Raw genomic sequence first — 13,780 nt, 5'->3', positions numbered from 1 at the left:
GCTGGAGTTTTGACCTCCAGGGTGGGCTTTCAGCTACTTGGTCAGCTCTATAAAAATTCCACTACCTCTCAAGTGCTCTTGCAGATGAATTTTAAAGAAATACATAAGCTCCCCAGGCTCAAAAGTTTAGGTTTACCTCAGAGGAACTTTTTAAGGGATGCAAATGCTCCTGTTCCCTTTCCAATTCCCAAGCCAGTTTTGCCCTGGAAGCTACTTGTGATGCTTTCTGAAGTGGGCTTTAAGATCACATGGCATCAGAAAAAATTTGCCATAAAGCCCCAACCTTTCCCCTTCGGTTCACAGCTATGCAGCTCCAAAATCCCAGGTCCTCTGCATTTCCCTTGCACTTTTAATGTGCACTCCTCTAATCTTCATTTAATGCAGGCAGCTGGCTGCAAATCCCCCCAAACAATGACTTTAATCCTAAGTATCCTGAAGCCCCCCTTTCCTTCCCGAACCAAAACTGAAAAAAAAGAAAAAAAAAAAAAAGAAAAAAAAAAAAAAAAAAAGAACAGCCTCAAGACAGCAAGATGGAGAAATCCAACCTATCCACTGGGCCAAAGGATCAGAAAGACACAATGAGCTAAATTTTGCCGGGTCTGCTAATTAAAAACGGAAGCTACCCCACTTCGAAGCCAAGGCAGGGAGGTGGGGGGAGTTCTCATGCTATTCAAAAAATCGGCTTCCAACTGGGACCATATTCACTCCACATTAATTGTCATTCCAACTACGAGTGTCCTAGTTTCAAAATGAAAACTACTCTCCGGTGTAGCTAGTGAAAACTAACACCAGTTTTGAGGCATTAAACAAAATTTATTGATTGCATTTTCCCACCCACTAAAACTTTAATAAGCATTAAACCTGAAACTCCTGGCCCCGTTTCCTCCCTCTACCCTCTCTCTCCATAAAAAGGGTCAGGCTCCTCTATATGGAGATTAGGACTTAATGTTTGGTATTTGTTTATGAGCCTATCAATTGCCTTTATTTCAGGGGGGAGAGAAGCACCTCTTAAAAAAAAACCCTCTTGTACGGGGATTAAGAGAGGGCAAAGGTTTAGGGTAGTTTGGGTGGGTTTTTTTCCAACTGATTGTGGATTTTAGATATATGAAGCATCATGTTCACATGAATGAAAATAAGAAAATATTCCCCTTATTGCAAGTTTCCCTTGAGTAACAGAAACTGCTATTCTCCAAAGATCCCTATTTCTCAGTAACAAAATGCAGAACTTCAAGTCTTTTCTGCTGGCTGTTTTCAGCTGTGTAAAAGGGAAAAAATAATAATAATTTGGGAGCCTGCTCTGTCTGCACATTTTGTAAAGAAAACAAAGGTCAAACATTTGAAATGCAAAGGTCGGTGATTAAGCCCAGAAATCCATATCTATGCATCAAAATGAATAGCCAGATTTTAAGAGTGCTTAAGCGATTTAAATGCAGAGCCTGACCTAGCTCAGCATCTTTCAAAACCAAGCTTGTTATTTCAGAGTCTCAAGCGAGATTTAGGTGCCAGGTACCCCAGTTGGAGAAATTTAACAGTAATCGCCTTTCAGGAAGTCTGATCCACTTCAATGTCGTGAAAGACAAATGTTTTGTTATTTAGAAAACACCTCTAACTAAAGCTGCAACACTTTGTCCTTGTGCTAAACTCAAGCCTTGTCCTTCAGCATTATTAGAAAGAGTTGTGAGAGATGGTAAAGAAAAGTAATGTCAAAAATTCTTTAATTTCTCCTCTTTAAAGAAGGCTGCTAAAGGGATTAGACAGCTTTGAGTTCACTGCTCTGTTAAATCAACCTTACAATATTTTTTCAGCTTGTTTGACTTGCTGTTTCTGTATACATTTGTGTTTTCACCTTTCTGCATTCAAATCCCACGCTCAGCGTTTGTTCCGTGATTCTCACAGGAAACTTAGTCAGTTCTTTATTTGTATTAAGTCTACAGGGTTATAGGAAACAGACTTGGAAAACAACCTGGAAATTAGCATCCAACCTGAATGCAGAGGTTTATCAGTGCCAGCAGCAGCACCAGGTTCACCAGCAGGGACCTTTTCATGGTCTCCTGTAACCCTATCTGTTACAGCAGGGCTTGGACTGCACTTGACAAATTAAGAGAGAGTTCAAGGAAGTCATGCGTGTCTCGGTTCCCACTGCCTTCAAGCAGTTTTAGTGCTCCTAAATAATCATCTACAACCTGCACTATGTTAGGATCCAGGAATTCCAGAAGCAGCGTAGATACTTCTATGCAAAGATATTTTAGCACTGCTGTAAGGAAATGCAGACCCTCTGCAGAGGGTTATTTCCACCTTCCTGCAAGAGGATGTGGCTGGTCCTACCTGCATGAACCAGGGACCTTCCACAGGAACTTTGGGATATATTGCCCATCTTTCTGACTCTGATTTTCCCAGCCTTGCCTTGCCTTTTTCCTCACCAGAAACACTTATAAATTCTTCTCTGTGCAAATGAGCCTCTAAGAATTAGATGGATGCTGTTGTGAAGCCAGAGATGGTCACTGCGGCAGGCAAGCCAAGGGAAAAAGAAAACAGCCACTTCTCTCTGCCAGGTGGAAGATACAGATGATAAAAACTGAGGCCAGCAGCCACCAAGGGGCTGGATTTGTCTGAAAGTCAGGCACCAAAGCTAAGCTCCTGCCATGCTCCCGTGGGTGGGCTGAACCACCACCTTGCACTGCTCATGAAGTTGGACAACTCTCCGTGATGTATAACCCATAAATGGAGCAAGAACTGCACACAACATTCTGCCCCCTGCACTCCTGGGTGGGTGGCTAATCCAGGGTCATCTTCCTGCCTGCCCTGAGACATCCTGTCACCCCTCCAGCTGCTCCTTCTCATGCCCAAAACAACTGGGCTCAAGCACTGGGTTAAGTTATTCCTGCAAAGACCGCACCTCTTATCTGTGCTTCATTTGCTATGCACTGGGAGGAGGGGACAGAGAGGGAGAAAACCTCTACTTCAAACATTTACATGTATTTTAAAAGCACCTGAGGAGGTTTCAGGCCTCTTTTTGCCAGAACTAACACATTCCACCCACAAGACTGTCTTGTTCAGAGCATGCAGATGACTTCTTACAGGAAAGATTTACATTGCGTGGGGTCACCAGACCCAGGACCAGGCAGTGACCCACCACCAAGACCACAGTGGTGGGTACAAACCTGCCCCTTTTTGTCCCTGCATTGAGGGGGACTGAGCAAAGGAGAACTCCTGCTGTCCCCTCTGCCACCTTTGTGCTTCTCTCACCTTCATGAAGACTTTCACAACACAGAAGCCCACTACCTCCTCAAATCCAAGATGCCAGCATGCCTGCACTTAAAAATGAGGCAGAAATCTCATTCCTTCACTAAATAATTCACAGGCTGGAGCCCCAGCCCAACTCTTAGCACTTTTCAGGAGTTATTTTCCTTTTTGACTGGGCAGATAGCAAAGCATTTCTGTAGTAGGAGGCTTCATGTTTGGGTTTCCTTTGCCTCCTACTTCAAATAATGGCAATAATTGAATCACTGGGCAAAAGAAAATTGAGTGTGACTCTTTTGTCAAAACTCTGGGGGTTCTCATTTGCTCCTCCAGCTCTCTGCCCAAGCTGGACCAAGGGCAATAGAAGGTTTTGCTGTCAAGACACCCCTCTCTGAAATACTTTCTTTCAGCCTGGGGTAACTGCAACACAGTACTCTGTATTTAAACTCCAGGGTATTTACTGTATTTATATCATATCCCAGGATGGCAGCTGAGTGCGGGAGAGTGGTTTTACCCAGTATCCTCAAGGCTAATGCTAGAATCCCCCATTAACCATTTACACCCTTCTTCTCCAGCTGGGTGAACCAGGAGCCTAGAAAGCCTGAAAAATGTTTTTTATGCTTGATTACAGATTTCAAGTGTCTGACACCAGGCCCCCACTGATTATATTTTGACACTGATGACTTTGGGCTGAGCTGGAACAAACGCTTTGCACTCACTCATCTCTCACTACATCCACCAGTGTTTAACTCGAAAGAAGGTGGGTGATGGATTTGTAGCAACTTTGGGCAGGGATGCAGAGAGGACACCATCTGCTGTTTCTTACTTTCCCCCCCACTCCTTCCTTTCTGTAATTAATCAATTCACAAATCAGGAGGCAAAGTTTTCTTGCAGCCTCCTCTTGCGATCACTCCTGCTCAGAAAAGGCTGAGGACACGGCAGGGCAGCTGCCAGGTCCAAATGCTGCCTGTGGAGCTTGGAGCAGCATTCAGGACACTCAGTGGGAGCACTGCCTTCCCAGCCTGCAGCTCGTCCCACCCAGGGCCCAACCCACCACATGCTGGAAGAAAGAGGCTTTCAGAATTCTCATTGGAAAAAAAAATTATGCTTTCACAGAAAGCTGTGAATTCATGCATAACACACTGACTGTAAAAATGAAAAGTATTTTTAATTTTTCTCCCTCTATTCTTACATGGTGAATACTGAAGGTTGGAACAAGGTGATATTTCAGGCCGTCCAACCCAAACCATTCCATGATCCCATGGCTCTAAATACCAGCTAATTTATGTACCTCCATTTACCAGATCCCCTCACTTCTGCATGAATCCCCAGCCCATTAGCATAACTATTTAAACTGGACATGTTTTCTTAAACATTCTTCTTTCATAAACTGCCAAGTGACAGTTGTTTACTGTCAACAAGCCCGGGTACTCCAAGACAGGGAGAAATATGCCCTTGCAAAAGGCAGACATATCGGCTACCAAAGGCAGATTAAAATCTGGTGTTTTTCTCCCCGCTCAGAAATGCTTTATTTGTACAGATACTCATGATACTGATCAGGAGAGATGGGACTATGCCTAATTCCAATCATTCTTTTAATTAAAGACAGGCTCATTGAGGATTTATCTTCTCTTGAACATGCTAATTGTCAGGGCACACTCAGAACTCCTTAACCTTCTCCCTGCAATTGGTTTCTCCTCTTCACTTTTAGCAGTCATACTCCACATTTCCCAAGGCACATCTTGGCTCTTCCTACACAGACCCTGCTACTGGCTAGAAACAAAATGCTTTCCTGAGGGAATCTATAGAAAGAAGTTAAAAAACATTGAAACAAAAATGAAATCACCAGTTGGATCAGGCTCTACGGTCTCCACACAAGCTGCTGAAGTATGTTACTGGGAGGGAATTGCTTGTTCCTGAGTCTCACACATGAAAGTGGGGTTATTAAAAAAAAAAAAAAAAAAATAGAACAATCCTATGGGAAAACTTTTTCTTGGGCTCTGTCTGCCCGGGAAATGCCAGGAAAGCTCCTCCACGGGCTCCTGTGTGGAGCAGGGTCCCAGGGCTCAGGCTCACCCGCAGAGGATTATTAACACATTGTGCTGCTTGCAGCTCACGGTGCTGAAGGCAGTGACACTGATGAAATGGCAGTGAGGATGGGGCAGGAGGGGACAGTGGCCAGCACAGCAGCCCAGCTCCAGAGACAACAGAGGCACAGGGAGCTGGGTGGTGGCTGTCACCACTGCCTCTGGTGCTTGTGTTTGGGCTGTGATGCTGCCGCGGGCTCCCATCGGAGCTGGAGTTACAAAAAGCAAGATGGGAAGTGAAGGTCTGTGTTACAGCTGGTTAGAGGGGAATGGGAGGTCACTGAAAGCCAGTTCCAGGGATCTTGACCCCCAAACTGGGAGCTCTTTTACTCGCCAGAGTTTCCTCTGCTTGTTAAAATGTTTGGGTCATTAGAAAACTTCCCAAACAATCCCTGCTTATGCTAAATAGCTGCTCTCACCACGGCTTGTGAAGGGCTTCAGTCTGCTCTCTTGGAAATCAATGGGGGCTTTTTTAGCCTAGGATTCAATAGGCACAAGATCAGGACCTTGTTATTATTTTTACAGGACTACAAGAAGCAGAGAATGGCAAAACCCTTAAAGAAATCAATGACTGCCCCAAACTGGGAGCCAGATCTTCTACGAAGGATCTTTACAAGCTCTGTCAAGCATCAAAATAAAATTAAAAATCTAATTCTTGGGATCTTTTCAGTTTTCTGTCAGGGAAGGTGGAAGGTTGAGAAAGGCTGGTCTCATCATTTGGATCCAGAGACCTCTCCCTTAGCTCCTTTTTCCTCCAAAGAAAAGCCTTCACAGATGTGTGTTTTACCTTCTGCAGGGGGAGTGAGCAAGGGGGGATGAGCTGTCAGTTCAGGGTGATGCCAGCTACCCTGAGGTGCCCTGTGGAACAGAAACACCTCCAGGGCTTCACATCACCTCCTCTGCCACACATCACAATGATACTCCCAGTAAATCCCCTGCAGAGGCACCACCAGCAACACAGGGGACCAGACAGCTCCTGAGACATGGTCCTGCATCCCATTTTCACAGAGCCAGGTGCTGCCTGCCTCTTGTGAGAGTAGCATCAGAGATGCTCTCATCCTCCTTGGAGCTCTCTGACAGTGAAGTCCTCCCCTTCCTGCCCTTTACTTTACATCACTCCTCACTCTTGGCATCCATCAGTGAGAATTCACCCACGCACCACATCACCACCACAAGGTAAGGTCTCTAAGCAATACCCAGCTATTTTGCTGTCTCCCCTATACCCAACTCGAGCCAGGTCAACTCCAAAATGCTAAAAATCCATTACTTCTGAACATTAGTCCAATCCTTATAATCGGTCTCCAGAACTTTACTGATTTATCTAAGTCAGCTGAAACAATTTAGCGAGATTCCTGGTGAACAGCACAAGGTAGCTCAGTGAAATCAAGGCACAGCTATAAAACACTTCACTTTCCAGGGCAAAGGTTTTAAATGAAGATAAACTCACAAACACTTTGATCAGTTATGAAAAAGCAACAGTTGGGAAGCCACCCCTGGAGGTTTCAGGCATGCCATGGTGCACTATCATTGCCTGTTACTGTCCTTCCCTAAAAGCCTCATACTCAAGGAACTTAACTGATGGCTTGGCTCCTTGGGTGGAAAGGAAATGAGGGGAAAAAAATCCAAACCAACATGCTGCCATATGTGCCATTTGCAGGTGGTTCAGAGCACACCCCTGGTCACAGTGGTGCAAACAGCAGTGCTGGGATTTCAGCACACACAGCACGTGGAGCAGTGCCTGCCCCCAGAGAGCAACCCTGGGGTCCTCACCCAAAAACTTGGAACCCTCCTCACCCTAGTTATTAATTACTTTAACCCCTCACAACCTGCAGAAATGGCACAGCCCCAAAATCTCACAGATGCTAACTAAACATGTAAGCACACGGCAATTGTTTTGCATACAGTGCTGTGTGATAAAGAGATACACTTCCAAGTTTTAATATAACCTTTTTATTTAACCAACTCGTTATCTTGCCTTGCTCTCTGGATTTGGGAAAGCAAGGCCAGCACACCAGACCTACCTCCACCTTTGCAATAAATACCACCCCTTTTTTTAGATGAACACATCTGAAACTGAAGCAGGTACTGGAAAAATGTTTTCTTGCTTGACTGTGCTGCTATTCTTCAAAAATAGCTTTGCTACATTGGGTAACCTGAGTGTCACTGCACAAAAAAAAAAATTAAAATCAATTTAATTACCTCCTGGCTAGTTCCTATCCACCTGAAAGCAACAGCCCTGACAGCCTATCAGAATAATAGGGCAGATTTACACCTGATTACCTTTCACATTTTAACTACTAAGTTTACTAAAGGTTTTACTCAGCCCATATCTCACAGTTCTTGTTTGCTTTTGATACTGCAGAAACTTCCTGGTCATTCAAGCCAAGGAGCAGATAGTTTAGGGGTAAGCACACCAGGAATACAGCAGGAATAAAAGCCCTTCTTCACACATACAGAGCTTTAAATCACATCTATGGTACTTGGCAAACCTGAGCTCTGAGCGTATGAGAAAGGGGACACTGGGGGAGTCAGCTTTACCTCAGAGAAAAAGTGATTTTTTTAACTAGATCACCAGATAAGCAGCCTAAAGAGGGGAGACCGCTAAACTGATAAGCTATGTAGGAGGCCAAGGAAAAAAACTCAGGGTGTAACAAGGTATTTTAAGGTGCTCTTGGCTCTGTATGCATCTTCAGACACGGTTTTAGCACAGCATTTGCAGAGAGGTGCTTTCAGATTTACTCCTCCTACAGTCTGGGCTGCCTGCTGCCACATCCCATGAGTGGCTGTGCTGAACCAGAGTCCCATTTGCTGAAAAAAACACCTGAGTGTAAAGCAGACTTTTACCAGCCCCCATCCTCTCTGGCATAGAGTTTGGTACATGTAGAATCAAGTTTATCAGTAATTGCTATTAAAAGAGATGAAAAGGCAAACACTGAACCAGCTACATCAAACCACTCTATTAAATGGCTTGGAGTCAGCAGGCAATTTCAAGGTTGGAGTGTTTTTTAAGGGTCAGAAAAAAAGGAAGAAACAGGTATGCAGAGTCAGGCAAACTCCCAGGACACACGAAAAGTTACAAGCACGTAGCCCATGAAGGACAAGACAGAAATCTATTCAGACAGGGAAACAGAAGGAAAATAGCCAGATTCATTGTTTATCTGTGCATCAGGTTTAGTTGAGCTGGGAAAAACTGGAGAGGGAATTTTGATTCTGTTGTCATTATAAAAATCTGAATTCGTTATCAGCCTGATGGGTGTACCTTACATATAGTAAAAATTGCCAAAAGCTAAACCATGATGACAACACAGTCACTTCTCCATGAAACCTAAAGGCTCATGCTCAGGCTCCTGCACTGAATCCTACACACTTCAATGACCAGCCTGCAAAAGCCACCAGCAGGCCATGCCCTAACCTTAGCTAAAATTAAGGTGCAGCAATTGCTCTACATGCCAACGAGAGATCACTTTCATAATCACCTCGATCCAACACTTTTATAAACTGGAAATTTTATTAATTGCTCAGAAACCAGACTGATTCCCTATCCTTTAGGATCCTCAAGTGAATAGCAGATGTACAGGATCTTTAAATGAATGGCAGATGAACACAGTAAGTATTCAGAAAGGACAGCTTTCTAAGTATTTAGGTGGATATCAAAATTCACTGTTATTGACCATATTTTAAAATGAAAAATGTTGTTTATCAGCCTTATAGAAGGGGGGGACCCTCCTCCAGCTTTATGAAAAATTTCAGCTTTGTGCAATCAGCAGACTGGGTCCCACTGTACGGAAATGGTTTGGATACAGTGGGAATGCCATAATCAAGAGTTCCTTGGCATCCATGTTCAGTCAGGCTTCAGGACAGGTTCAGCTTCCCAAACAGCACTGAGGATTTTTTTTTGGAGGGAGTCATAAAAGTTAACACGTCCATCTGAGTGGCTTACTTTAATTGCATGATTTAATTACCAGATCGACCCTTTGCTACACAAATTGCAGATCTTTCATCACATTTCCTACTCAACGGTTGCTAATAAAGTCTTAATTAAAAGAAAAAAATCCTCAGATTTAATTGGAGTGACCCTTGTCAGTATGTGTAGAAGACACCATGTTATACAGCTACTGTTGAATACATTGAGTCCATCTCTGCACTGGAACAGACTTTCTAGTTCACTGTTTGCTACGTAAGAAATAGGTTTTTTTTAAAGAAGCGATGTTCCATCACATTTACTTGTGTCCTCTTATTTTATGGCATATAGTAAAATATGCTAGTCCAATATTAAAGACTTATAGCTCCTTAGCTGCTGCTGTTCATGAGAACAAATGGATCAACTCTTAATCTCAAAACTATAACTCACAGCTGCCCATTGAATCTAAAACATTCCTGGTGCAGGCACAAAGTAAGCAGCACCATCAATATCTGAGAGACTCTTTGCAGAGGGTTTGAACACATAAACCCCAAGGCGAGCTCCAGGAACAGCCAGTGCCATTTGGCACTCGCTTCACTACCCCTGTAATTTCAGGATGAACTTTGAAACGCTCAGATACACAAAGCAAAGTGGCACAGATCGGCGTACCCTACACCTTGGATCCCTGGCTGAGCTCATGCTGCAAGGCTACAAGAGCCCAGTTGCCATCAGCTGCACGAAAAACACCGCAGCCGGCACATCACTGCTTCCTTCCACACAAAAAAAGTCACAGGAGTTGGTATATGCCCTCCCAATAAACTTAAGCAAAATCCTCAAATGGTCCTTGTTCTGTTCTGCTGGCAAAAAACTCCTTCCTGTGTAGTATTAACTCTGGATGACAATCCCACTCCTTGCACAAGGAAACTTCGGTTCTTGCTCTGACAGACTGGGAGAGCTCTCCCCTCCCCTTCCCGCACAAACCTGATCAAACATTAGCAGCTCTCTATACAACTCTTTCAATGCCCTCAGACAGCCTCAGCAGCTAACTAGTACAACACAAGAAATTGCCTTTTTCACATATACCATGTGCAGACACACACACGAGCCAGCTACAGAAGACAGGATGGTTATCAGAATTTCTTAAAAGTTAAATGCTGCTGTTTCAGTTGGGCTGCTCCCTAAGGAAACAGCCAGCATTACTTGACATTCACAAATCGTACGAAGTAATATCTTTATCTGAATACTAATGCAAATTGGACGGGCTTTTTTATATTGGTGTCTATTCTGTGGCTGCTGAATAGAGTGACCGCATGCTCAAGACTGCAAAGGAGTTCACTGACCTCCCTAATCATCTCTGTCATAGCCCCTGAATGACATACACATTCAATCCTGCCTTGCCTCTCTTACTTTCATTCATAAAAAAAAAAAAGGGAGGGGGGAAATTTGACATTGTTCTTCCTCCAGCAACCCAGAGAACGGAGAGAAGAGAAACTCAGCCCAGATGAGGCCCCTGGTGTTTTTAGTTTAGCTTCTATTCAGCAACAGCCCCGCCATCTGCCTCCTTCCTGCCAACAGCCGAACACCTCCCTGCGGAGATGTTAAAACCTGCACCCCCTCCACCTCCGCTAATAGCCAGTATTCATATTAGCAAACATACACATACCTCGAGAATGCCTCCCTTCAATGTGTGTTTTATGTAGCTGAGTATAGGCACAAAGCAGTAGCTGTTATAGCCTTCACAGCCCCGTGTGGAGAATTAGATCACTGGGGAAAAATCCTTCCAAGCCCCTTTATGGAAAATAAGGCCTTAGACTGTAAATGCAAAGCCCAGCGAACAACAACCCTCAGTAATGAGCCAATACCCCATGGCCCATTTGACTAGGAGAAAGAATTTGCTTTTTACCATTCAATTCAAAAAATAAAATCTGTTTTTACTTGGCTCTGAAGGTTTATATTCTTTACAGTTTCTTTTGCACAACCTTTTCCCCCCCAGCTCGGACAGGCAGAGCTGCTGGCTTGGGCAGAGCTGGGGAAGCAGCACTGGCTTCCCCACGCACGTGGTAGATGGTGGGATAGCCACTGGCACTGAAAAGCTCTCTCCTCTCTCACAGTCCCCATCCACAGGACAGCTTTTACCAGCTCACACTGATGGGACAACTCCTGATGACACTGCTAGGCATTGGGGTTGACGGGAACCCTCCCGGATCAGGGAGGAATCCCACTTCCAGGGAGCAGAGCGGGAGTTGACAGAGCCACCTTCGCTTTGGAGAAAGCGGACCAAGAGGTAAGAGAGCCTGTCCAGAGAATTTCCAGGGAGCCCCTGGAAATCCCGACCCATCACTCACTTCACAGGCACCACCGGAGGGATGCTCCCCTCCGTGTGACCATGCCACTTGCTACGAATACACTTCTAACAGCGTCCCGAAGCTTTAACTTGCAGAAGTATCTTAGAGCACGGGAAGGGTTTAGCACCACTTCAACACATCATCAACCCCAGCTATGGGCTGAAGGTGAGGGTGGAAGCCCAGGGACCACTGAGGCAGCCACAGAGGTTGCTCCTCACCCCCATGGGACCGACTGTGCCTGGAGTGACAGCGCCAATGTGCACTTCAGGGAACGCCAGCGAGAACTGGGGACACTTCGCTTCTGTCACACACCCGTGGCCAGCACAGGCTGCCCGCTGCCTTCCGCACACCGACCTCATCTGCTCTGACCAAGTCCCTGCGATGTTGCCCCATAAATCAATTCTTTTGGCTGTGAAAAATGAGCCAAACGAGTTACACTAAGAATCTGGTGTTTTATTAGGACTTTCTTGAAAACAAACCCAACCCCCGGTGTGATTTATAGCTTTAACCAAAAGGGGTATGAAAGTAATGTCCCCCACCCCCCAGCCTCCACGAAGTCCATTTATTCCCCTGTCACTTTTTTGGCAAACAGGCTTCAAACCCTTTCCTGAACAATGGAAACTTTCTGCCGGGTACATGCAAACCGGAGGACGGGGGGTTGCGAGGGGGCTCCTTTCCATTAAAGAGCTTTGAAAAATAAACAGGGACTCAGGTAGCAGCTGAGGCGGATCAGAGAGACACGATGTTTCAAACCCGCCGTATATTACTTGGAAAGAAGAAGGAAAAAAAAAAGCAAAACCCAGCTTTTGTCCGACGTGTTAACTTCTTTTCACTTGCAACTGCAGTGCTGCCACTCCAGGGGAGATCGTCACCGTGTCCCCACAAACGCAGCTCCCTTCTCAGCACAGCCGCTTATTCAGCTGCATCTCAGCTTGTGCCTACCCGGAGTTGTGGCAACTCCACTTTTGCTCCGAGGATGCAGATATAAATGACCTCTCCTTACTTTTCCCACCCGAGCACACGCAGTCAGAGCATTTCCGACGTGTGCCGAAGATGCGCCGCGACACACGCACGCCAGCATCGTCCCAGCTGTTACCCACGGCGGTGCCCCAGGCACTGCCTTGCTGGCAGAGGGCTCCTGGCAGACAGGGATCCTCTTAAAAGCACTTAGTCCCTCCCGGGCGCCTCTGAGAGCCGCGGCGAGGCGGAACCGCCCCGGCCCCGCGTTCGTAACTCGCGCTCCCCAGCCGCCTCCATCCCTCCGCCCCGCTCCGCTCGTTCAGGACAGGGACTCGTAGCGCCGAAGCCGGCAGAGCACGTGTGTGTGCGCGGCCGCGCAGCCCTTACCTGCCGGCTGCCCGCCGCTCCTCGCCGCCGCCGCCTTGCCGCCGCCTTGCCGCCTTGCCGCCGGCATCCCGCCGACGGCCGCCGCCAGGCACAGGCACCAGACGGAGCCCCAGGCTGCCCGCATGCCTCCGGAGCGGCGCCGGGGCAGCGCGGCCGCCGCCGCACCGCCCGCCTCAGACATCCCCCGGCCGCCTCATGCTGCCGCTGCTCACCGCTCCGCTCCGCCGCCGCGCTGCCGGGAGAGGGAGAGAGGCGCTCAGCGCGGGGAGGAGAACGAGGAGACCCCCCGCCCCTGGTGCCCACACGGAGGAGGAACAAGAAAAAATAATAGCAAAAAGGCGTAAAAAAAAAAAAAAAAAAAAAAAAAAAAAAAAAAAAAAAAAAAAAAGTGGTGGGAGCAGGAAAAAAAGTGCCGAGAGCCGCGCGAAGCCGCGGCGGGGCGCCTACCTGCGCTAGCCCCGCGGCCGGCCGCGCACCGCGCATCGAGGGAGGCAGCGAGCGAGCGAGCGTCCGCAGGAGCCGCCGCTACCGCCCGCCCGCCGCCGCGGCGCTCCTGCGTCTGCTCGGCGCGGAGCGGGCGCGGAGCGGGGCGGCCGCGCTGTCCCCGCCCGCCGGGCCGGACCGCCCGCCCCGCCCCGCCCCGCCCCGCCGCCGCCGCCGCCGCGGGGGGCCGCGCCCGCCCCGCGCCCGGGCCCGGCTGCGCCCGCCGAGCGCTCGGGGGGAGCGGCACCCGCTTCCCACAGACGGGAGATTGAAGTTGGCGCGCTGCTCCTGTGGTGGGTCCTGAGTGGCACCGCGGTCACCGCGCGTCCCCTTCTCCTGGCGCTGGAACAGGAGAGGCGGCGGGAAGGGGGATCCGT

At 47.4% G+C, this 13,780-nt stretch overlaps 1 protein-coding gene across 6 annotated transcripts in view; it reads right to left on the bottom strand.

The window, feature by feature from the left end:
* The window catches only part of FGFR3 (fibroblast growth factor receptor 3), a 56,016-nt gene extending 42,490 nt beyond the window's left edge, over positions 1-13,526 (bottom strand). For all 6 annotated transcript variants that reach the window (XM_063401466.1, XM_063401467.1, XM_063401468.1 and 3 more), the window contains exons 1-2: positions 13,368-13,526; positions 12,921-13,152 (exon numbers count right to left, since the gene is read on the bottom strand). In XM_063401466.1, coding sequence (XP_063257536.1) covers positions 12,921-13,101 — 181 coding nt within the window. In that variant the 5' untranslated portion in view covers positions 13,102-13,152; positions 13,368-13,526. The remainder of the gene's footprint in view (positions 1-12,920; positions 13,153-13,367) is intronic.
* Positions 13,527-13,780: the final 254 nt, after the last annotated feature.

The sequence above is a fragment of the Prinia subflava genome, chromosome 7 (assembly GCF_021018805.1).
Source record: "Prinia subflava isolate CZ2003 ecotype Zambia chromosome 7, Cam_Psub_1.2, whole genome shotgun sequence".
Lineage (NCBI taxonomy): Eukaryota > Metazoa > Chordata > Aves > Passeriformes > Cisticolidae > Prinia > Prinia subflava.
This window is presented reverse-complemented; position numbering and strand designations above follow the sequence as displayed.